Here is a 25,584-nt window from a genome sequence, read left to right as displayed (position 1 = left end):
ACATACAGTTCTGTTACAGCAGCTCAATTCTAATATTCAGTCCCACTGCCAAGCCAGTACTGGACCCACAAGAGCAAAACACAGCTCAGCCAGTGCATCTCAAGTCTAATATCCGAAGCCACTCTTGATGGGGACCACCACAGCTCTGCTGTGAATCCATCAATTTAATTGAATCCATCAATTCTCACATTCAGTGCACATTTTTCTCAGTACTAAGTCTCCCTCTCCCTCCTAACACTTGTCAACACTGGCACGCCAATACTAGGTTCCACACATAGCTCCATTAACATACCTCACTCCTGACTGTGCGCCTGTTACTATTCCAGTATAAAGAATTACACAGCACTCCGTTTCTCATTCCTCACATGCTGCCTTTCTGCTATTCCAGCACTGGGTCGGGACACAGATCTGTCTATACCCCCAATCCTGATCTGAAGCGCCCCAATATTGCCGTATTGGGGTTGACATAAAACTCTGCTAATGCACCTCCTGCTGTTCTGCAGTGCCATCTGCTGTTTCACATTCTGACTTATGGTTGAGGATGTAGGTTAGCCAATTCAATCTATTCTTAACTGCCATCTTTAATTGGGAGGGTCTTTTTCACCTCTTTCACTCCGTTCTTTCCTTTATTCTGTTTACACTCAATGTTTTCTTTCTACTCCACTTTTTTCTTTCCAGCTCTTAAAATCCACATGTTAAGTTTGGCTATTTCTTTCAACTATTTATTTCTACTCCTCTCTCTTTTTTTTTAATTTCCCTCTTCCTACCTCCTCTTTCAAACTCGCCAAAACTAGGTAATTTCTTTCCTTGTTTCGTTAGTGTATTTTTTTTTTTCATTAGATGTTCATTCTTTCACTATTTTTCTCATCCCTTCTTTCTTTTGTATTTGCTCTCTCCTTTGACTCGATATGCGTCCTTTCACTTAAAAAAATATATATATTTCTTCGTTCCTTTCCATGGTGTTTTTCTTATCATTATTTGTCATTTCACGTTTTACTATAAATTCCTCTTTTCTCCCGCCTGTATATGGAAGCCACAAGTTACTTGTCGGGATCTGAAGTGTCAAAGTAGTTTTCCCATACTGTGTCTATGGAAAATGTCAGTACATACATGCCCTGGTTCTTTAGCTTCTTGTTTCTCTCACTATCCCTCTTTTTTTCTCTAATGTTCATCTTTCTCTTTCTTTCACACTTTTCATTGTTTGTTTCCTCTTTCTTTCGTTCGCTAGCTTCCTTCCCTGTTTTTCTTTTGTCTCATGTTTGCTCTATTTCTTCTTGGTTGTTTTTTCATGTTTTTGTTCTTTCCTTGTCTTTCTTTTATTTCTTTGCGACCCCTTCTCTTTCTTCCTTTTGTCTGTTGTATTCCTTTTGCTTCTCTTTTGGTGCCCCATCCTTTTTCCCTCCTGAGGCTAAGTTATCAATAGTGCAACAGGTGCAGTGGTGCCGGGGCTCAGACCTAACAACCTCACTCAACTCTAATCACTGCTCTATTTTCTTAAAGAAATTCCAGTCAACCATTTTCTTTTCTTACTCCAGGGCCCAGGACACCTTTACTACGCCACTTGTCCTCTCCATCTTTACTCCCTACTCCCTCTTACCTTTCACCCTCCAATCCATCTCAAATGATTTCTTTCTTATGGTGGTTTGAGCATTACACTCTAATGCCAAAAGTTTATTTCTGATAAAGGTTTATGTGATAATTGTATGTTTTTAGATGGAGGAAGAAGGTAAATGGAAGTGCTTTTGTTAAATGCTGGGCCACTGGAATTATATGGCAGGAAAAGACAAAATTATGAGGCAGGGTTAACCAATTTATGTGTTGAAGAAAAGTCCAGTTATTAATTTACAATGTCAATAGCTCTAACTCAAGAAAATGCAAGACCTATATGTAGGAGGCTGGCCTAGCTTATAGTGGGTACCTTGTGGTACTTACACCTTGTGCCAGGTCCAGTTATCCCTTATTAGTAGAATAGAGGTGTTTCTAGCAGTTTAGGCTGATAGAGGTAGCTATGGCAATTCAGCTTTGGCTGAACTAGGAGACATGCAGAGCTCCTACTATACCACTTATATCAGATAGCACAATATCATAAGACACAGTACTCAGAGTTACTAAAAATAAAGGTACTTTATTTTAGTGACAATATGCCAAAAGTATCTGAGGATACCCTCACTTAGGTGGTAAGAAATATACACAAGTTATATGTACACAAACCCAAAACCGGTAAGTAACAGTATGAAACGTAGTGCAAACAATGTAGAATCACAATAGGATGCAATAGGTAGACATAGGTCTAGGGGCGACACAAACCATATACTCCAAAAGTGGAATGTGAACCACGAATGGACCCCAGACCTATGGGAGGCTGTAGAGGGTTGCTGGGACTGTAAAAAAACAGTAAGGGTGTCCAAGATACCCCACCCCAAGACCAAGAAAAGTAGGAGTAAAGTTACCCTACTACCCCAGAAAGACACAATAGTTGTGATAGGGGGATTCTGCAAGAACCACAAGCACCAGCAAAACACTGAAGACGGATTCCTGGACGTGAGGACCTGCAAGGCAGGGCAGGAGCCCAGGAAACCCCGGATGAAGGTGCAAAAGGGTTGCCTCCGGGTGGAAGAAGCCGAAGATTCTGCAACAACAGAAGGTACCAGGAACTTCCCCTTTGAGATGTCCCATGGCGTGCTGGAGGTTGCAGAAGTGTTCCCACGCAGAAAGACTGCAAACAAGCCTTGCTAGCTGCAAGAGTCGCGGTTGAGGATTTTGGGTGCTGCTTGGGACCAGCAAGGACCAGGATGTTGCCCCCTTGGAGGAGGAGACCGAGGGGGTGCTCAGCAACTCAGAGAGCCCTCGCAGAAGCAGGCAGCACCAGCAGAAGTACCGGAACAGGCACTTAGAAGACCTGAGGACAGCAGTCGACTCGGCCACAAAGGAGGGTCCCACGACATCGGAATCCAACTCACCGAGTTGGGCAATGCAGGACAGAGTGCTGGGGACCCAGGGTAGGCTGTGCACAAAGGAATCCTTAGAAGAGTGCACAGAAGCTGGAGCAGCTGCAGATCACGCAGTACACCTGTTTACTGTCAGGGCCACTGCACTGTGGGAGACACATGGACCCAGCGCCTGTGTTCCAGGGACCACGCTCGTCAGGATGCAAGGGGACCCAGAGGACCGGTGATGCAGAAGTTTGGTGCCTGCGTTGGCAGGGGGAGGATTCAGTTGACCCACAGGAGATTTCTTCTTGGCTTCCAGTGCAAGGTGAAGGCAGACAGCCCTCAGAGCATGCACCACCAGGAAACAGTCGAGAAAGCCGTCAGGATGAGGCACTACAATGTTGCTGGTAGTCGTCTTGCTACTTTGTTGCGGTTTTACAGGCGTCCTGGAGCAGTCAGCGATCGATCCTTGGCAGAAGTCGAAGAGGGAAGTGCAGGGGAACTCTGGTGAGCTCTTGCATTTGTTATCTGAGGAATAGCCAAAAAAGGAGGATTGGCTATGGAGAAAGGAGGCTTGGCTATTGAAAGAGGTAAGCACCTATCAGGAGGGGTCTCTGACGTCACCTGCTGGCACTGGCCACTCAGAGCAGTCCATTGTGCCCCAACACCTCTGAATCCAAGATGGCAGAGGTCTGGGACACACTGGAGGAGCTCTGGGCACCTCCCCTGGGAGGTACTGGTCAGGGGAGTGGTCACTCCCCTTTCCTTTGTCCAGTTTCTCTCCAGAGCAGGGCTGGGGGATCCCTGAACCGGTGTAGACTGGCTTATGCAGAGATGGGCACCATCTCTGCCCATCAAAGCATTTCCAGAGGCTGGGGAGGCTACTCCTCCCCAGCCCTTCAGACCTGTTTCCAAAAGGAGAGGGGTGTAACACCCTCTCTCAGAATAAATCCTTTGTTCTGCCTTCCTGGGACTGGGCTGCCCAAGCCTCAGGGAGGCAGAAACCTTTCTGAGGTGTTGGCAGCTGCAGTGGAAACCCCGTAAAGGCAGTTTGGCAGTACCCGGGTTCTGTGCTAGAGACCCGGGGAGGCATGTAATTGTCCCCCCAATACCAGAATGGTGTTCGGGTGACAAGTCCATGATCCTAGACATGTTACATGGCCATGTTCGGAGTTAACATTGTGACGCTACATATAGGTAGTGTCCTATATGTAGTGCATGCGTGTAATGGTTTCCCCGCACTCTCAAAGTCTGGGGAATTTGCCCTGAACAATGTGGGGGCACCTTGGCTAGTGCCAGGGTGCCCACACACTAAGTAACTTGGCACCTAACCTTCACCAATGAGGTTTAGACATATAGGTGACTTATAAGTTACTTATGTGCAGTGAAAATGGCTGTGAAATAACGTGGACGTTATTTGACTCAGGCTGCAGTGCCAGTCCTGTGTAAGATTTGTCTGAGCTCCCTATGGGTGGCAAAAGAAATGCTGCAGCCATAGGGATCTCCTGGAACCCCAATGCCCTGGGTACCTAGGTACCATATACAAGGGAATTGTAAGGGTGTTCCAGTGTGCCAATGGGAATTGGTAAAATTGGTCACTAGCCTGCAGTGACAATATTAAAAGCAGAGAGAGCATAAACACTGAGGTTCTGGTTAGCAGAGCCTCAGTGATACAGTTAGGCACCACACAGGGAACACATACAGGGCATACGTTAAGAGAACTGAGGTCCTGCCTGGCAGGATCCCAGTGACACATGGGCAAAAACAAACACATATACAGTGAAAATGGGGGTAACATGCCAGCAAGATGGTACTTTCCTACACACATTGCAGTGCAAATGCTCTGTTGCCAGTTGGAGGCGCAAGGCTGACACCCTACAGCAAACTAGTCCTTCATGTGGAGGTGAATGCGTTGTTTCCGTGGTACATGAAACCACGGACATAAAAAACTCCGACATGCAACATTGCTACCAAATTATCTATTTCCCTCTTCTCATCAAGCTGTATGTATATTTACTTCTCCTAACACTAAACCTACTTAGTGATAATTTAGTGGTAGTCAATAATGTGGATTCCACATTGTTGCATATTTTGACCACAATATGTGACATCTTGCCCCTGTTTACTTCTTTAGTCTACCTCCTTGTTCCTTCTTGTCATGTATTCAGCTTTTCTTCAGTTTTTTGATGCAGTGTTTATGGTGGATTAAAGCGCAATAGGAAAGGTAACCTGTCCTTAAGACAGTCCTTTTAACATCGTGCTGTACATGTGCAGTAGATGGGTCACCAGCTGACTGGATGGTAGTGTTGCCAGTCTTGATGTAATTTTAATTTGTTTGCACCAACATTTTTCCACGTAAACAATTAAGGTGGTGGTAAGAAATGTTTCAATGAAAATAAGGTAACTTTAAAAAGCCTTATATAGATATGGTGGTAATTGTGTTTTGGAAGATCAGTAACTCTGTCTGGTGCATACAAAAAGCCTACAGTGGTTTTTAGGTCAAGCATAGCAGCGCAAGCGCTGCTTTTCTGATGTATTGGTATATATCTGGCCACTTAACCACACCCACTGTACGCCCATCACTATCACTCATTCATGGGCTTGCCCTTCACAATTCCTTTATTTTCATTGGTAAATGCTTTACGTTTGTCCGTTCTTGGGGCCGTTTAGTTACCGCCTTCAGACACCGACCCCGTTACATGGATAATTGCACTTTTGCCGATACGTTTGACTGTAAGCGAACTTCTTGTTCTTTTGTGTCTCTCAGTTGCCCTCATGGCGGCTGTGGCGCTTTGAATCGGCTCGCTTATGTGCAACTATTACTTTTCTTATTCATTTTATGTGGCAAGAAAAGTCCGGTTAGGAGTTTACAACGCTAATAGCTCTAACTCGATCAAGGGCGAGACCCATTGCATTGCAAATGATTATTTTTTTGTCTCTCCACTTTCTGGCTACAATGATGAAACTACACAAAGTGCAGAACTTGTTGCATAGACATTTCAATTTCACCCACGCTCACTTCTGCTTTATGACATATGTCTAATAGAGAAGAAAACAGGGGGGGTTTCCTGACATCCTCGCACCCTCCAAAAAAGATGAGCTGGCGTCGCTATTAAAGGACTTGCAAATTAGTTTACTCTTAGGTGTGCATGTTCCATGCAGATAACCCCGTGACCAGCTCACTGTAGCCATCTCATCATCACGAGTTTCCGGCACATTACCTATGTAAAAAAATAAAAATTAAAAAAAAGCATCTTCCTGGGTGTTGTTGCACAATAAGTTATGAGTGCCACAAGAAACTGGAAGCTTGAACTGCGCCCTTCTGCAGCGTCTAGTCTTCAGTTGTATGTAAACAAATGACGGGACCGCGTGACTCCCAGGTTGAAGAAAATGTCTCTGAAAGGGGTGTTAGGACGAGTGCCCGATTCCAAAGCCAGCCAATCTAAGTTGTAAAAATGAATGTCAACTTGCGTAATGCATTACTGTTGCCTCGTGGTTGCTTTATATAACAAGCATTGATAATGCCAGTAGGTCCCAGTTACGCAAAAGTTATTAGCTTTGCCAATGCCTTTTATCCTTGTTGTACAGCAGCGTGGCTGTGCAGCATGGCCAAAATTAAAATTATTAAAAAAGCGGAATGATGTGGCCAGCGCTGGTGCTGCATCATAACTTTTTTTAAATTTTCGGGTGGCACAGTAGTGCGAGCAAGTAGGACATGTTGTGGGGGGTGAGAGCTGAGGTATGGGGAAAGTATTGTCATAGGTGTGGGAATGGATAGCAGCAACAACTTGTGCTTGGTCCGTGCTCCAGAGAATGGAACAGAAGTGACGCACAGTCTTTGCTGGCCATGGCCATTTAGGATGCAAAGCAGAGTGACACTGGCTCAAGCAATGGGCAGGTTGCGAGCCCTTTATTGAAAACAATAGTTTTACTAGCGAGAGCGCATGCAGTGCATGTGGTGTCGCAGGCGTGGCCCTAAAAAGGACAATAATTCCGGACCCAAATACTAGATGACAAAATAATGCACAGCATGTGGATCCAGAAAATTCTTCAAGCTACAAAACTACTCCTGCTGGTAAGTAACCATTTTTTTTATTTTTTAGGTTTAGCCATGGCGAAGACCTTTTGATTTTATTAGATTTGGTGTTAGTCAAGATGTTTAGATTTTACAAATATTATGCGTATAATATACTCATAAGCGGTATTTAGGCAGTTCTCGTGATCCATTGGTCTGTTTCTGTCAATCACCTTTTTCTTCCGCCCGTGTATAGCAATGGATCAGCCCACTACGGCCATTGTATAACTTTCCTGAGTTACGAGATTCTGTCCTTAAACAAGGAGCACGTTCACATACCTTAATTTCCTTAAGTGTCAGCGACTAACTGCTATAATAATGTGTGCTTTTTGAGATTAAATATAATTTTTAGCATATTTTATTTAAGATTGTTTAATTTGTGAGCACTGTGGAGTCCTTAACATCGCTCTATTGTGTAAAATGCTATATTTACTAGAGTCTTTGATTTAATACAGTCACCAATTCGGTATTGACAGTATTAAAAAAGCTAAGTTTGCATACTTTTTTGTAAATGTGTGTATGCATATGTGTACATTAAAAAGCTACTATTGCTAGCGATAAGTGGATCTGGGAGCGTGCCAAGTGCATTATAATGTTGGGTGCCATAAAAGATGAGGATTACCGCTCCTTTTTGCGGATATTGCTGATGGTGCCACTGGTAAAAAGCCCCCACTGGATAGCAACATTCCTGACTCATGCTGGGTAGAGCTTTTTTCTAATTTATAATCGGGCGTTAAGGACCAGGTCTCAGTGCTAGGAACCCACTCTATTGAGAGCCAAGGGGTACTGAGTAATCAGTCACCTGCCTTCCCCCTTGGCTGGACATCCCGCTCTGACCGCGTTATCCTGGACCCACCAGATCTCCCGTTCTGAGATTTGATACATTAGATTAGATCACACCCAATAAATCTCCTGGATTGGACGAGGTGCCTCGTTTCCTATTTAGGTCATATTAAGAGATGTGGTGCCATTATCTAGCCTTGCTTTTTAGTGTCATACTGAATGGCGCGCCTATCCCTTCTACTTGGGCAGGGGCCGAAATGGTCCCAATCCATAACAAGCATTTTCAATGCAACGGGTCTCTCATTAGCTCGAGTTAGAGCTATTAGCGTTGTAAAGAAAAAAAAACGCAGCGCGATCATGCTACGTGGAAAATAAACAGATAAAGTAGTCCCGATACCATGTTGAAAACATCGACCTCGTATGTTTTTAGTAGTTTACTGGTGCTGTGTAGGTGGGCTAAACACCGGAAAAGGCATGATATATGCCTTTCACAAATAAAAGCAAGCAGATTTTAAAAGGCAAGCCCACGACCAATGTAACTGACGTGACATGGGCGTGGTTTGAAGCCCAAAGAGAGATTACAGAATGGGACGGAGCGCTTTGCGCTCACCGATAAAAAAGGGCTGTAGATCTTTACCACCTAACTACAGAACAATCCATCTTATTGACAGCTTGTAAAAGCTGTTTAGTCAAATCGTTCTGAATAGGCTGACGAGTGGATTTCTGACTCAAATGTTTTAAGCCCGCTTCAGGCTGGGTTCGAGATCGTGTTGGGACAATTGACCAGGTTTTCCGTTTGTAACTTCTATATATGAAATATTTAACAATGTGGGGGTGTCAGACTTTGTTATCTTTGTGGAACTTAAGTCCCCCTTTGATCTTGTCTTCAGATATACTCTGTTGGCAGTCCTTGAAGAGCTGGGAGTTCCTGGCTATCTTTTGAGCACTATCATTAGATTACACTCCAACAGTTATGCTCAAGTTAGATGTATGCCAAACGGTGAGCTGACTGAATCTACCCTAGTAAACAGGGGAGAGAGACAGGGGTGTGTGCTGGCCCCGATCCTTTTTTTTCTTCTGTATATTAATGAGAGAGTTTCCCAGCTACTACTATGCGAACACAATGCCCTCACTCTAGCTGGAGTTAAGACCACTGCCACCTGTTTGCGGATGACACTCTTTTTGCTATCAGAGTCCCCAATAGGGGCTCAGAGGCCTTTGGACTGCTTCAAGTCGTTCTGCAGACAAAAAAGGCTGGAGATTAACCCCAGCAAGACAATGTATGGTTTTTAACCCTTGTCCAACCTCTCGCTCTAACCCGACCCTTAATGGAGTGCCATTGTATAGGGTTTCTGTGTTCGAATAAATACCTAAGGGTTATGCTCACTGAAAGCTTCGACTGATGTCCTCTTGTCGAGCTCCGTAGACTTTAACTGGAGCAATACTGTGGAGATACTTTAAAGGCTCATTCCTCTTTCTGACCAGTGTCACCGACCCTTGGGCTCTACAAATGCCAGACCCTGGGGGCCCACCTTATACTGGTGGGAGCTTTGGGGATTCCATGATATAAGAGCCCTCGAAATATCAGAAAATCGCTTCCTGAGAAATTTAGTCAACCTTCCCGTAAGCACTCCACTTGTTCCTTTGTGGTCGGATTGTGTTGTAAGGCAGGTTAGTGACCTGTTTGGGTTAAGACTCCTTTTATATTGGCAGAGACTTTGGTCAGTTCCCGAGCTCACCTCTTTCCCCGAGGCCCTGGAAGATGTGTTAGGACAGTATGGCGCTGCTAAAATTTCCTGGTTGCGGTCCCTGAAAGCGTGTTTGGGCCAGATTAGGTTTGAACATTTACGGTCCTGTCCTGCAGCCATTAACTCAGTTTCTAAGTCTGACCTGAAAGGTGCTTACTGGAGCTATGTTGAGAATTCATTCCCGACACTTCCAGGGTCGGGTCCCTTACGGTGTCTCCTTTGGAGTTTAAAGTGGTGTGTCTATTTGAGGAGTTCTTTGAGATTGAACCACCATCTATGAAAAGCTTATATTTCAAATTTCGCTTGGGGACTTTGCTCCTTGGTTCCTTCTCTAAGTGGAAAACCCATTCCAGCGAACAGGGACATTTTTTTCCAGTCTGACCACCAGTGGTAGAATCATCCGAATATGCTTTGTTGTTTTGCCTTGCCGATCATGGGGGCCAGAAGAAAATGGTTTCTACCTGTCTGCCGTGGCTTGGTCTTATGGAATTTTAGGGCAGCCTTTGGAGTACTACAGAGTTATACTTGTCTATTGTCTTTGCTGTCTCTCAGGTTCTGTTGCACATGTGGAGGAGTAGGCAGAAAGTGCTGTCCAGGTGAGGTACAGGTTTTTTTACAGCCTCACCCCTTCCCTTTTAGTTGTTTGATTTTAATATCCATATGGTTTTATCCTGTACATTGCTGTTCGTGTCTTAATTCTTGAGCTTTTAAAACGCGAACTGTTTTATTGCTTATTTGTTTTATGTTGTTGTGTTGCATTTTAACATGTTCTTTTATGGCTATACTGCCGAAATAAAGATTGACCGTGTGTGTATCTATTATTATATATACATATATGTATATCTTCATTTACAAGGTTTACTTTGAATACATAGTGGAAGAGAAACTCAATTAAGAAATTTAGTTTTAGGCTGTTTGCACTTCAAACACCAGTCACTTGAAGATGCTACTTAACCTGCTCCAAGAGCACTGTCCATTTAAAATGAATTGTTATAATTGTCACTCATTGTAGTGCTATAAAATAGCGGATGTACACCCAGTAGCACTACAAGATTGAGCTTTAAGGTAAGATAGCTCTGTGGCGCAAGATGTGCGTAGGGTGCCGATACTTGCCTCACAATTTTTTTGACAAAGCCGCTACCTTTGTAACTGTCTTTATTTACTGAAAATTTGTGGATAGTTTTATTTTAGGAATCTCTACATTTTGAAAATCCCTAGTACAAATACTTTACAGACGTACATCCCTTCCTTGTGTAGGTTTTGTTGGTCACCTGAATGTCTGCCACCTCTGTTTTGCAGCATAGGCAACAAACAAATGTTTTTATTAAAGTTGTGAAAGTGCCAGGTTGTTAACACCTAAATAGTCTTTTCTGGCAGTGTTTTTTGTTCTAGGTATTTAATATTTATTTGCTGTATACACTGCCTTTTCTTGTTTGTATGAAAGGAATTGTCTGCTTTCTGTGTACTATGGACTAGCGGTATTGTAGCATTTGTTTTTTCTGGACCATACAATAAATCTTTTTTTTCTTTCCTCCAGCTTATAGACAAATGACAAGATGTCTCTTTGCCGCTCCATAGTGGATGCTCTCCTCGCCTGGGTAAGTAAAAAGATCTTTTTTTTTGCTCTGCAGCTGGCACTAATTGAAACCAGATGGGTGAGATTTGTCAGCATATTCTCAGATATTATGTATCTGTGCAGAACTAATGTTCCTTCAAGATGTGGAAATCAAGGCTAGATTTTGAACAAAAGGCCCCTTAATAAGGTAGCGAAGCTAAGTTGATTAGGAAGAATGGTACTCTTGTGCACAGGCTCCATAGTTTTTGTAATGCTGCAAATGTGTCCTGTCCACAAGCAAAATCTGCGAACCATAGGTGTAACACTCCAGACTTCTGTAATAGTTAATATTATTTAAAAATGGGGCATATCTAGGGTGATTTGGCGGGGATTTTGAACTAATTGGGGACAACTTTAGTAAGCCATGCAACAGGTGGGAGAGGGAATGGTGGGGAGTTGATGCAGAGGAGGGGTACAGGAGTTAAAGCAGTCATTCCCACTGAGTGAGTCTAGGAAATAAGTATACAGAACAGAGGCACTTTGGAGTATGGAGTCCTTGTGCTCAAAGTTTTGAACTATCTCCAGTTGTCTCTCTCCAGCTCAAGAAATTCCACAGCTGATTTTGCTAAACTAATGGATATTGATAGGTGATTCAGTTATGGACACAGTCAATGTGCATTTAATAGTGATTTCTCTAACAGCCTTCTGAATTAAATACCTGTAAAGCGGAAACACATTATTCTTTAAAGGCTCATCTCCACATGGATCATTTCAGGGAACTTAATGTGGCTGATTTCTTTTCCTTTTTAGATCAACAGTCTTCGAGTACATGATCCAGTTGAGCACCTGACTCAGCTTGTGGATGGAACCGTTCTCATCAAAGTAGTACAAAAAATGTAAGTGACTAACAGTCAAAGAAAAGGGTTGGCGTTTGATGGGCTACTTCTGTGTCGTTTGTACATTCCAACTTTAACAAACCCAGTACTTGAAGGGAGCATCCTATACCATTTCTGTATCATTCGATCATTTCAGGACCTTTGTCTGTAAGTGCCAGCAATAATGTCTTACCTTAGCATCACTATGTTGTGGTACAATCAGACTACAAAATGTCAACACTCCTAATCTTATTTAGCTCCTTGAGCGTTTGGGCTTTTCCTCTCTAATGCTGAGCCCTTTTCTGGCTATTTTGAGTACTTTACGGTTGGGGCTCAATAACATTCCCCCCCCCCCCCACCCAATAAGACATTTGTGTCCTTATTTCCAACATCCTGGGGAATCTAAAGATAACCAGGGTTTGTGCATTCCCTTGGAAGGTACCAAGGAGATGACTGAGATATAGCTAAATGTGTGTGTTTTGGGGGTAAAAAATCAGAAAAAGGGCTCCGTAAAAAGTGTTTTCCCCCCAAAAATGTAATCCACAAAAGGTTTACTGTGCTAAACTCAGAATCAATCTTCCCTGCATTCAGTAACCTGCAGAGCTGAATCAAGAATTATTTATTTTACCAAATTTTTGGCATATTTCAAAGAGATAGCCCATTGTTTTCCTATTCTCAGCCTGCGTCCAGTTTGTTGTGGAAACCAGTGTGAAACCCATGTGTGATCCAGGAAAGCTATAGATGTAGACAAAATTCTGAATTCAGGAAGGGGTCATGTGTAGAACCCTCAAGGTTTACCCAGAGAACCAGTTCAAATAAAAAAAAATACATAAAAATAAGCAGGACAAAATGGCCATTTGTGAAAGTTTTCATCTCTAACATTTTGTTAGGAAGGCTGATTAACAAAAGCAATATACTATTATGTTTACTAGATGCTTCTGGGTGCAGGGATATATTGGGTTTGTCAGTTGTCCAAGATTCCATAGCCAACAACTGCCCTACTCCTTAAAATATTTTTTCATTGTGTACAGAGTATAGACCAATTCATATTGTGAAATATGTAGTGGCAAATGGGTATCAAGGAAACTTATGTATTTCTGAAATGGACATCAGATATGGAGTTTAGGAGCAGTGATTATTTGTACGTCTCCGAATTTGTGGGTACCCATACTAGCATGTGATTCAGAGAGCATTTTTCACAATGTTTTCTTGCTAACACACTGGCTTACATTTGGAAGGCACAAATGCACCAGCATCCAATTGATAATCGCAAATCTGCTACTGCGTTTTGTTCCCACATGTCTTACTATAAAAATAGTACCTCACTTGTTTGGGTAGGCCTAATGCCTGCGACAGGAAACTGCTCAAAATGCAGCATGGACTTATCACATTTTTCCACTGACACCCCCCCCCCCTTTTTTTTTTTTTTTTTTTCTTTTTTTTTGCATTGTGTTTAGCTGTGGATTTTTGGCCTTAACTCGACTAGCAGTTAGGGAAATCTGACAAACATTTACTATTTTGAAAACTAGACACCAAGATGACTACAGGGTGTGGTGACTTGTATGGCTCTTCTAAGGACTTCATACTCATAAAGCTTTGCAAACCTCAAACTTTGACTAAAAGCACAAATCTTCCTAATATTTCTGTGACAGTAACTTTAAGAAACTGCCAGAGATTGTAAGCAAATTTGTGGTTTGTAGGGCATTGTGGATAAGAAAGTTGTGTGATCCACATGAAGCACACCACCCTGGACTACCCTGGTGTCAAGTTGTCTGAAATGTATGGGTTTGGTAGGTTTCCCAAGGGGGTGGCCAAGCACCTACCCAGGTAACTTGGTTAACCACGTTGACAAGTCAGGTTCGGTTTTTTTTTTTACAGGAAATATTGACATTTCCACTTTAAGTTTTGTGGCTTTTCCTACTGTGGACACTAGGTCCACCCATACAGGAAGGATAGTGTTTGTATTGGACCAGGTGGGGGAATGCTGGTCAGTAGGAATTTTGTAGATTCCTGTGTATTCTGGAAGTTTACATCACAGAAATGCAAGGACAATTAGTGGTTTTAGGCAGAGTTTGAGGTATGCAGAGCATTGTGGGTAAGAAAATGTCATGGGATCTATGCAAGGCATACCATTCTGGACTCCCCTCGGTGTCTAGTGTTCTGAATTGTCTGGGTCTGGTAGTTCTCACCAGATGGTGTACTGCAGAAGCCTAAATAGTGCAGTGATTCACCATGGCAAGTGCGACAATATTGGGATTTAGCCCCACTCTTCTGGTTGTCCTCTTGCTATATAGTATGGGATGTTTTAGTCCGCGTGGGAGCAGAAAGACTGAGGCGTTAAGAGAGGGTGGGTTGTGATGTCAGCATGGGCCAGACCCACCCCATTATTTAGATAAAATTGTTTTGTTTGCTTCATATGAATTAGTTGCATGGTTGATTGATAATGGATTTGCTGAATAATGCACGGGTTTTGCTTGAATGGAGGCAGACTCTCAATATATATTTACCACAATTAATTTGTTATTCACTTACATAATGATTTCTTGTGAGGACCGTTTGGGCTTGTGGAAGGTGGGTTTTATGCAAGTCAATTAATTGAAGTAATTTTTCACACTACCTTTTTTTTTTTTCCAGCTAACTTTTTCATCAAAGAATGTCTTTGTTTATTTGAGGTGGGGATATGTTTTTTTGCTTTTAAATTTATCCTACCAAATTGTGCTCTTTTCATGTGAGCAGTGATGTTTGTGGTGTCCGAAACATGTTATGGTGGACTGACAATAAAACTAATTGAGCTCACTCTCTAAGCATCAGAGCCATTTCTGATTTGGCACAGGAAATAAATCCCGGAGACAGTTGGCCTCCTTGTTTTGGCAGTTCCGCTGACGCCTGCCTTTGGGGAGTGAAAAACAATAATATATATAAATGTGTGTATACACACACACACTCACACTACGCAGCTTAGTGTGAAGCTACGTACCAAGGTTCCGCATGGACTCAATGCAGATGTGGAGCTACATATATGTTTATAAAGGACTTTATTTGCTCCGTGAGGTTGCATGAATGTAAGGTTTTACAAAACCTCTGGACCGCAAATTATATCACCAAGTTAGAGTGGGCTCAATACCTTTAAGGTGTTTAACCTCAACCTGGGGCACTGGAGGCCCAGATAAATGCCCATTGTGTACTGAAATGCGGGAAAATGTGAGCCATTTGTTCTTTGTCTGTCCATTATATGCTGCCCCAAGGAAGAAGTGGTTGGTACCCCTATGCAAAAGTCTGGGCACACAATCGGCCGAGACTGCTTGTAGGATCCTTAAAACTGATCTTTCACCTTCTATAGCAATAGGGGTGGCCAAATTCCTGGGGTGGGCATGGATAATTCGTTCTGAACTACTAAAACAGCTATATGTTTTAGATAAGTAAATTATCTTGAATTTTAGAACTGAGTTTTTAAAGTAATGTTCTTCTTTTTTTTTTTAATATGTTAAAATATTTAACAAATGAAGCATTAGATAGATTTAATACGTTCTTAGTAGCTTTTATGAAACATTGTATTTATTATTTTAATCGTTAGCACTGATAATTTTATAAGTATTATGACGTGTAGCATGTCTTTTATGATGAAATATCGAATAAAGACTTCATTGACTTGTAAGGTTTCACAAATCTGAAGGGTTATTGGCCTTACCTGAATAGACTACTTTCAAATATCTTCATCATTTTACTAGTTTTAAGGTGCCAATGCTACTGCGCAAATAGATTATTTTTAAAGAACTGAATGTACCAACGTTGAGCTATAATGGGCACTGTGCCCGACATGCTGCATTATTATATTCATGCATGACATCCACACATGTGCATCATGCTCATGTAGTACTAATTTGACACTGGGCACTTAGTCCCAAAGACTGCATTATTTGGTTGCATTATTATCATGGTGCATTATTATTATTGCCTCATAAGTATTCTTTTTTTTTGGTTTGGGGGGGGAATTCTGTTCATCTCGTATGCTAATTAACATAGTATGAATATTGCTTTTATAGTTGCAGCTAGAAGTACATGGAACCTGAATATATATATTTTTATTTTCTTTTCTCTTTCCTCCTCATTAATACTCACTGACATGATTTGTCATAAAAATTTTGTGTTTAATGTATGGACTTCAGTTCTCAGAATGCTTAATTGTAGGCAGTGCGGGCTTAACATATATAAACTGAAATGGATGTAGGACTTGCTAACCCTGATCAAGACTCCATCTGAGTTGAAACGCGTTAGTGTTCACAGCTCCTTTTTGCTTGAGTAAACCTCTTTAAGATCCTGAAGAGCAGTGGTTCCTTCTGTTGATTGAAATTGTTCCCTGGGTTGTAGTCTCCCCTGGCCACCAGTACAAGCAGAGATGCAAAGTTAAGAAAAAGAAATCTGTAGTTACGTATAGACACTTCTCTTCTAAAGATTTTAGTCCTCGATCTTAAACTCATGAAATTTTTCAAATTCTATTTTGAGATACCTCATAACATCATTCTCGGTTGTGCCATCAGGTCATTTTTAGTCGTGCCATCAAATCCACCCACACTTAGGTTGTTGGCTTGTGGGCAAGTTGGAATGTGTGGAACAGTGATGTGGTTTTTAAATTCCTATCTTCCCATTTTACGTAACCATGTGCTCATGGGAAATCACCATTGGTACTCCTTTCTCTGGTCAGATTTTTGTCTAAGTTGAGAGTACTTTGAATCAGACTGAAGTTTGCTAGTAAGACTAAGTAGGTGATGAAATCTACACCCCTACACATGCGGAATATTACTCTAGGGAGGTAACAGTACTGAGTGTACTCTGACAAAGCTTTGACTCTTTATCAAACTGTTTGACCATGGTCGTGTGTGTGTGTGTGTGTGGGGGGATAATTAATTACTGCTAATTATTATTTGCAATGGATTGGGAAGGGTTTAGAGCCCAAAGTAGCTTCTTGCACAGAAGCCAATTGCAGTGGGTCAAAATGCTGCACTGACATGCTGCAGCTGACATGTACACCCTCATTGGGCGGTCCTAAGAATTAAGATGTGAACGGATAACAAAATGGCGGTCAGAAAGTGAACTCATTCTTCTCTAGAGCTCCTGGTCTCACAGTGATGTAACTTGCATATTTCAAGCAGCTCATCTCTGACCAGATGCCCTCCAGAGACTTTTGCAACAGTCGCACTGGGATGCATTTCAGAGCCACAATGTTTACTTATCAAATACCTATTGTATAGCACACACCAAAGCCTGAAGTGGCATCACTCATGCTAAATAAAAATAACAACAATATATATATATAATCATAATCCATGGCAATTCTTTGTACACTAGTATTCCTTTACCCTGAACAACATAATTATAGTGTCAAACAATCTGTATTTTTACCTTTTTAAAGTCTGTACTGTATCAAAGCACTTTAAGACTGCAGCATGGCAGCTTGTGCTGCTTCATAGGTACGTCTGGAAACCAGCATTAGCAAAGCCAATGGGTCTCGCCGACTTAGCCTTGTCAATGTTTTTTCTCTACGTTGTATAGCACGGCTACTGTGCAACATGGCTAAATATCCAGTAGCTACAATAACAAAGCCAATAACTAGTGTAGGCGTGACCAACTGGCTTTGCATACAAAACCACTTATGCTACTGCCTTCTAATTTATTTGTGTTTGCGTTGGCCAGGGCCTGTTTAGCTATCTCTCGGAAGCCTCCATGTGTGCTTGCCACCTCCAGGCTAATGGAGCAGCTTCCTGTCATCACAGAGCCTGGTGCGCCTGTCTTCTGGCAGGCTTCTCTGATCTCCTTGCAGTGCCACCCACCAAGAGACATACTAAAATTCTCATTCTTGTCTTTTTAAAAGATGTGCAGCAGCGTAAGAAAGGCTTTCTCCGTAGTTTCTGGAGCAGCCAGAGCCATCAATGAAAAATACTGGCACTTTGGGGAAACCGGGTGTGCACTCTGGAGGGAACAAACCATAGCTTTCTGCTGGAGCTTTAGCTTAGATTTCCTGTGCTTTCGGGTATTAAAACAGTCGCAGGTTTCCGCTTCTCTTACAGTTTATTCTTTTTATCTCAGTCACACACTTTTCTGGTTGACTTTTGAAAAGTGTCTTTCATTCTGTTGGTCAGGGCCTTCAGATCCTTCCTAATCCCATCAGCGTACACTTGCATCATCACATTGGTGATCGTTTGAGTGCTCTGGATGAGATCATGTGTAACTGTTAAGTTTCTTTTTCTTATGTCCAGACTTGCTTTCGGGTCACCCTTTTCTTTAATTGGTCAGGAGTCAGAGGTTTTGATTTGGTTATTCTGGCGCTTGTTTCCTTTTTTTTCTTTTTTTGTGTGTGTAAAATTCCACCATAATTATAAAGTTGGTGGATTTCTTTGCATGGCGCTACATAAGGTGGGTGAGCCCTAATGTTCTAGAGCATTCCTGCTTCTACTAGTACTCTTGTCTGTTTATTCTATTTGGTTAGCTGTTTTTGTACCCGATCACTGTATCCACATGGTGTTTCACTGGATATTAGTATTGTCTGCAATAACAGCCTTATTTCTATATGTATTCTTTATTATTTAGTTTACATTAGACTGTTAGGTAACATAATCCTTAAAAATAACATCTGCGCCTCAACTACATTGTTAGTAATATTGTTCACGCTGGGAGTGGAACTGTCCTTCAAGTGCTCTAATAATTAATACCAATGTTGTCTATACATATGAATAATTTCAATAACAAAATATTTTCAGTATATCAGATCAGTACTATACTTAACATGGTCTTTAAATATTTTTGTTTCAGAAGTGGCAATGAAGAGGGAAAAGAAATTTTACATCAGCCCTTTCCTGAAAGGTTTCAATTCATCAGCAGCTTTCTTGCGAGTAAGAGCATTTGCAGTGAGTACTGGTGACTGACTGAAGCAAGGTTGTGAAAGATGAAGGCTTGGGGAGTGTGCAGTCAGTGTATGCCATGTTCTGTGTGGAGAATTTGTTATGGGCTATACAATGCAGTTTAGACCATGAATAATTTGTGGATGTGTGGCCTTGTAGGCTTTACGTTTAGTATAATATGACTCTTTGGATTAATAATAGCAGCTCTTTGCTTGTGAGCCAGCTACTGCAAAGTCCATGTGTTATATAGTCACATATTTTGCACAATCCTGACTTCTGTTGTTCTGATGTGTAATCACAAAAAATTTGAAAAGCAGCTCGGTGGTGTTTTTTCTTAATACAAAATTGATAAATTAGAAATTGAAAAAGCAGCTTACGTGTTATAAACCTCAAAATTGTCTTTACCGTCTTGTTAAGCAGTTTGGATTGAACCTAACAAATAAGGATTGATAAAGCTATCACCCCGTGACCATGGTGTCTTTGTCTCATGTCTGTTACAGTATTAGCGCCTTCACTCAAACATAGAGGAAGTATTAATTTAGAATTGATTAAGTCTATTTAGAAGTGGACTAAGAGAATGCCAGGCTTGATGAGGAAACATTTGATGCTATTGACACAAAGATTAAATGGAATGATCATGGTTCTAGTGCCTTCTGCATTTTTCCAGATGAAGTTGTGTGTCCGTTAAAATCCATAAACCGTAAAGATCCTTCCTTGTATGTGTTAGATCCTGGGTCAGTGCATAAAGAAAGTTGCATTTTATTTGTTTTCTTTTATAAAATGGCAATAACAGCCATTTGAACTTTTAAAAGTATTTTATTATATATACATATTTAATAGGATGTGGATATTTCTTTGTTGAAAGGATTTTAGCGATAGCAGGTGTTGTTACAAAGTTAATATAATATGCCTCTGATGGAGAACTAAGCTTAAAATAAGTAAATTATCCTTTTCCATCATGGGGTGTTGACTGATAATTTTAAACACTAAATACAATGGCAAGCCCATCCCCAACACTCCGTAATGAAAGGAAAACCCAACAGCAAACAGAGTTTATTTAACCAAGCATGGCTTGCAGAGATATTTAGCCCATTATTGCAATTGGAAGATAAATAATTAATGTAATTTTGCAACTTGTGCTTGTTTTTGTCTATCTCCTTACTCCGCTCAACTTACTCAAAACCATAATCTGCCACCCTTTCTGACATGGAAACACTTCATTTTTTGTTTTGTTTTTGGTTTATTTTTGTTCTATATAGATAGGATTTTGTACTGCTTAGTTGACTTCATCTTAACTTGGAGAGAGATATTAAGCACTTTAATATACTAAATATTTTTGAGATATATTTACATGCAAACAAAATGAAAGATTGGCCCCTGAGGAAGTCTTCAGGTAAAGATAAAACCATTTGATGCCAGTTAGGACTGAGCATAGTCACTCCATTGCCTTACTCTAACATGCATCGGACTGTCCCAGCCCTATCTAGCTTTCATTCCATATTTGCAAAATTACATTGTTTAAATAGAATGCAATGTTACATTTTGGCATATTATTTGTTTGCCGTTAGTGTTTTTATTGTGTGATAACACACTAATCAATGATTTAAAGTGATATGGTAGCCACATTAAATTCACAGCAGGGGCAGTAAGTTACATGGATTTCCTTATTTAAACAGGGCATTTTTATACTTTTAGGGTAATCTTAAGTAACTTCCTATCCCTTTTTGTGCTCAATGTTTGTCATTTTGTAGCGATGTGCTGCAATATCAGACATTGCACACAGTTGAAATTGTAGCAAAATGTCCTTACACCAGGAGTGCTATCACTTTTATTGCTTTTAATAAACACATTTCTGGCTTGGTAAAATGTACATACTACTTTGAATACTAGGAAACATTTCCCAGAACAAATACCAAGTTGTTCTTTGCTATAATAACAATCTGCCCAAATGCTCATTTTAACAGCATTGGTTCCCAAATCTGTGGATGTCTGAAAACCTGATGTTGCTTAAAAAGGAGGTTTTGTTACACCCAAATTGATTTCTTTTGAAAGATCCTTCGTTTTCATCCTCCCTCTTGCCAAACTCTTAAATGATTCTAAAACTTGAGATATTATCAGCCCCAAATGTCATTTAATGGATGTTAGCAAAATTGTAAACACAATAAGCACTTATCAGCTGCTTGTGGCGATAAACCTAATTAATTTGCACATCCAAGACTATGTCCAGAGGGTGAGAGGTGTCTAACTGACTCCCAAGTCAAAAGTTCCAAGCAGATGGAATTCCACCCTTTTGATAATACCTTCTACTGCACATACTAGACCCCAGGAAAAAGAAGCTATTTGCTCATGCACAAGTTAAGCAGACTGTTGTACGGTTTCGGTAACTGGAATTATGATCTACGGCTCTCACTGAGAGCCACTTACCAGATTATAAATATGGTTATTCATTTCTTTGAACAATTTTGCCCTGTTGCATTGTCATAAAGAAATTCCAGTCTGTTCTGACATCTCAAAGAACGTGTGACTGGGGCACTAACTCTCTGCTCCATTGGAGACCAGAGCACAGGTTCGGGAGTGGAATGGAAGGTGCAGAGGGGGTGGTATGTGGGTGTTGGCGAGCCAGGTTATCCTAATGGATAAATCTACCTGTGGATTCCTCACCTTTTTGAATATCCCCATGCACCAGTATTCCATAGAAACTTTTCTCCATAGCTCTCCACGCTGACGAGGACTTCACAATAGCACGGCTCTGCACACAACTGTGTAATGTCACTGGAGCCATAAGAAGTCCTCATTGGCATGCTGATGTCAGTTGCCTTTTTTGTGGCACAAACTCTCTGCTCCATTGGAGAGCAGAACACAGGTTTGCAAGAATGGAAGACGCAGAGGGGATGGTATGTGGGTGGCAGCAAACAAGGTTATTTTTGTTTAAACATTTGTAGCAGGTACACAAGGCATGTTATTTATGTATGGCTCTCCTGTTACTCCTCTGTTCCTGCGTAGCAGTTGAAACTGGGGCAGATGATTTTGGGGGCTGTATGTAACTTAAGTTTAAAGATCGGTACAAACTTAATCTCTATTTTTCATTTTGGGGTTCTCAATGACCTGGACAACTCTATGTGAGTGCTGCTGGCAGTGGAACCAGTATCACTAGCCTCCTCTAGCCTCTGCGCTGGAGCACTCACTTTTCTACCCGAATTGGAGTTGCATACCCAATCTTCTCTAATTACAATAACGTGAGTTGGGCTATTATACCTCTTTGCTTAAATACACCCCAAATGTGCCATTCCAAGTAAATATTTACTGCAAACGCACAGGAACAGAACATGTTTGACCCTTTTTGCACTTTTTTTTATTTTGCGCAGAATGAATCTGCATCAAAAATAGATACTAGTTTGCATTTTGCGCTAAAATATATAGCGCAAAATAACAGATTTTCATTTTGCATAATATGTAATTTTTGTGTAATTTTGACAAAATTATGCGAATCCAAATTACAGAATTTCGCACACTCTTTTAATTACTGTCTTTCTGGCTCTACTCTTCTTCCTTCCCAACTGGTTCGCAGATCCTCCAATGAAAGCAAAGCTGCACAGGGACCAAAGCCCCGAGATTTCAGTTTCTTGCCCATATGTTCCACTCCTATTCATCAATAAAAATATCATTTGTTGTTTAATTATTTTTCAGTCTTGAAGAAAATTAAGTGGGACAACGTCACCTGTGGCCGTTCTTAAAAAAAAAAAAAAAAATAATAATAATAATCCCTGGGTTGAAGTCGCCATGGATATAGTTGCACCTATTTACTGTTTTGGAGGAATTCTGTCTTGGTTGAACATCACCTTAAATGGGTAGTTGCAAGAGTAGTATCACTCTCCGCAAGCTGTGCTTTCAGTTCATGAGGGAAGAGTTTCTTCTCCTGCTATTATTGATGCTCAAAAAGACAGGTGCATCTGCTACTTGAGGTGTGGTCCTCTTTATACACTAATAAATACAGGAGTCTTCACAGACACCAAAGTAGTCCTACCTGGTCCACAGAATGACAGCTGGCAAGACATCCATGAAATGAAGACATATATGGAGTAAATAGAGGTAGAAGGACTGCAGAGACGAAGAACAAGACTTAAACAGACCAGCCTAGTGAAAGACCAAAAGATCACCTTCCAGAGTAAGCTTGAAGTCCTTGAAAATAGGCCCTAAAGAAATAATCACATCAGCAGTGTTCCTCAAGCTGGGGCGACCTGAAGCTATGTGCAGACCTTCTTCCGCAACACACTTGGCCTGAAGACCCCTAAATTTATTGCACTAGACTGGAACCACTGGGCATTTTCCTAATGGAAAGCAGTCAAGTCCCCACCTCAGCAGCCTACAGGAGAGACCAGAGAGCAGCATGAGGCTCCTTGGAGTAATAGGGATGGCAATTTTTTATTGACTTTTCCGTACTTCTCAATACGATCTCTTGTATGCTTAGTCGTGTGTATCTCCATACGTTTACATCAGAATACTCAAATATATGACCAGTCTGCATTATTGCATCGTTACCATACGTGGAGCCCCTTACTGAAACTTATCCTCCAACCTGCCCCACCCTCTGGAGTGTGCATCTCGTGCTAGACAGAGTATTTCTAAATCTTATTTTATTGTTCCTCATAGTACATTATCTGCGAGCAATAATAATAGAGCAAGTGCATAAGTGCCTGTGGCAGGTTGTGCAGCTGAGCTGTGGGATTCAACAGTGCCCGAAATGTGCAAGGGAGCGGTTTGCAAAGCCAAGAGGGAGTCTCTTTTCTCTAGGTGCAGCAGTCTGTAGCTATTAGGGCTGCACAGGGTCTGCATTTCAGTGAGAAATGAATTCATATTCAGGATGTTGATTTGTTCTCCGTCCTATAGTTTTTAAACTTTTGTTACTTGTTGTATCCCAATATAAAACAGTTGGTGTTTTACGTAGCCCCCAGTTTTCTTCTCTATAATTCTCTACTTTCTTTCTGCCCAGGTGACTGCGTACTGTCTCCACACTTGTAATGTGAGGGTAGTAAAAGCTTTCCAGTTCATGATAATCATTCGTTTAGCACCACGAGCTCTAAATTTTGGAATTTAGTGGATACTTCAACGTTTTGGGGTGGGGGATAAGCCCCCATTAGGTACTCCCCCAGGCTATCTAACCGTGTGTGATCTGTAACCTCTTACTTCTGATAGAAACTTATAGCTACAGATTCCTTGCCTTTGAATTTCCCAGGCGTCAGACTAGATCCGAAATTTTTAGCTTGAGCAGTAGACCTCCGTGTGCAGTTGGGTGGCTCCTTTGGGTTCCGCGTTGCGTTGTCAGCGTTGTTGTCGCCCAATGTGATGTCGCGATCACCTATATAGGCGCCACCCATGCGTTCTTTTCTTTCCACGACAGATAGCACAGTTCTGGAGAGAGCCACCACGCAGCCGTTTTTTGACAGGCTTTTGTCGACATTTTGTTGAGTATTTTGGTTGTGTGTTGAGATGACATCTAGGAAGGTAGGTTTCAAACCATGTGGCACCTGTCGCCTCACCAGGTCGGTGAGGACCCTCACCTTGTTGCCTATGGTGTCTCGAGCGTGATCATGACTCACTCTTGCTTGGACTGCCGGGGAATGGAACCCAAGGTTTTGAGGGAGCAGTCCTTAAAGCTGCTCGCGGCCTGGTAATCTGTCAACTGATGCAACTCCTAGGAGGTCACAGTCTTGGTCGAGGAAAAGGTCCCAGGACTGCTCCAGGAGCCCCAGGTTCTCTTCCTCCCACTCTAGGTTCTTAGGCAAGATGCACAAGAAGTCGTCATCATCTAAACGGGCTTTGACTTCGCCTAATCCATCCGCTGATGCGTCAAGTTAAGAACTTCAGCGTTCCAGGCATGGTTCCATGGAATCGATGCCATATCTGACTCAGCACATCCCTCCATTTCCGGGAGCCGGAGCGACTCCCGCTCAAGTGAAAGACTTCTACGAGACCATACCCAGCATATTCGGGGGGGCCAACCCCTCTGAAGTGCTTTTGGACCCGCGGAGTTGGAGGAGGCCCCATCAGGTTCCGTGCCGATGGCTTTGGCCTTGGCTCTGATGGGGTCTCATGGATCTGAATCCAGATCGGCGCCGGTCATACTCATGCGTCCTTCTCTGGCACAAGATGCTGATGCTTCCGGCTCCACCAGCCCCATTCTTATTCCAGTCCGTCCAGAGCCTGAATGGTGTAGCACAATGCAGATTCTGGGGCTGACAGCACCCACAGGTGCCAGATCGTTGTCTGAGCATTATTTTCAGCATCGACACGGAAGAAGATTGGAAGGGGTCACTGGACCCCTTAGAACACCAGTTAGTGAGGTCTGTGGACTGGTATGAGGAACTACGAGAGGCCAGTGGACTGGATACCTCTACAGATACTCGCGTGCTCTCTCCTCCCACTGTGGCTGTGGAGGAGAGAGCTTCCTATACAATGGGGTTGTGTAGGGCAGCGGACATCTACAAACTGCCCTCAATGGCTGTCAAGACTAACCTTTTGACTGAAGTGCTTCAGCTTGGGGCTTCCGCTTCCTAACCTCTCTTGCTCTTAAACGAAGCACTTACTGACATCCTGCTGGGAACTTGGTCCAAGCCCTGCACAGGTGCTCCTGTAAATAGAACTGTTGCCCCCCAGCATCACCCTGCACTGACTGTGACTCTAGTTTCCTCAGACAACAACACACCCCTGGTTGCCCATGCCTC

The 25,584-nt window shown here is 42.0% G+C and overlaps 1 protein-coding gene across 11 annotated transcripts in view; it reads left to right on the top strand.

Moving 5' to 3' along the window:
- Positions 1–25,584, top strand: part of NUMA1 (nuclear mitotic apparatus protein 1) — a 443,588-nt gene that overhangs the window by 21,750 nt on the left and 396,254 nt on the right. For 7 of the 11 annotated variants that reach the window (XM_069203747.1, XM_069203751.1, XM_069203749.1 and 4 more), the window contains exons 2-4: positions 11,074–11,134; positions 11,902–11,987; positions 18,774–18,868. In XM_069203747.1, the coding sequence (XP_069059848.1) occupies positions 11,093–11,134; positions 11,902–11,987; positions 18,774–18,868 (223 nt within the window). In that variant the 5' untranslated portion in view covers positions 11,074–11,092. Of the gene's footprint in view, positions 1–11,073; positions 11,135–11,901; positions 11,988–14,600; positions 14,639–18,773; positions 18,869–25,584 lie in introns of those variants that run through there. The other 4 variants (XM_069203745.1, XM_069203746.1, XM_069203753.1 and 1 more) reach the window with 3 other exon arrangements.

The sequence above is a fragment of the Pleurodeles waltl genome, chromosome 8, assembly GCF_031143425.1.
Source record: "Pleurodeles waltl isolate 20211129_DDA chromosome 8, aPleWal1.hap1.20221129, whole genome shotgun sequence".
Lineage (NCBI taxonomy): Eukaryota > Metazoa > Chordata > Amphibia > Caudata > Salamandridae > Pleurodeles > Pleurodeles waltl.
The sequence above is the reverse complement of the archived record's forward strand: the minus strand, read 5'-3'. Positions and strand labels throughout refer to the sequence as shown.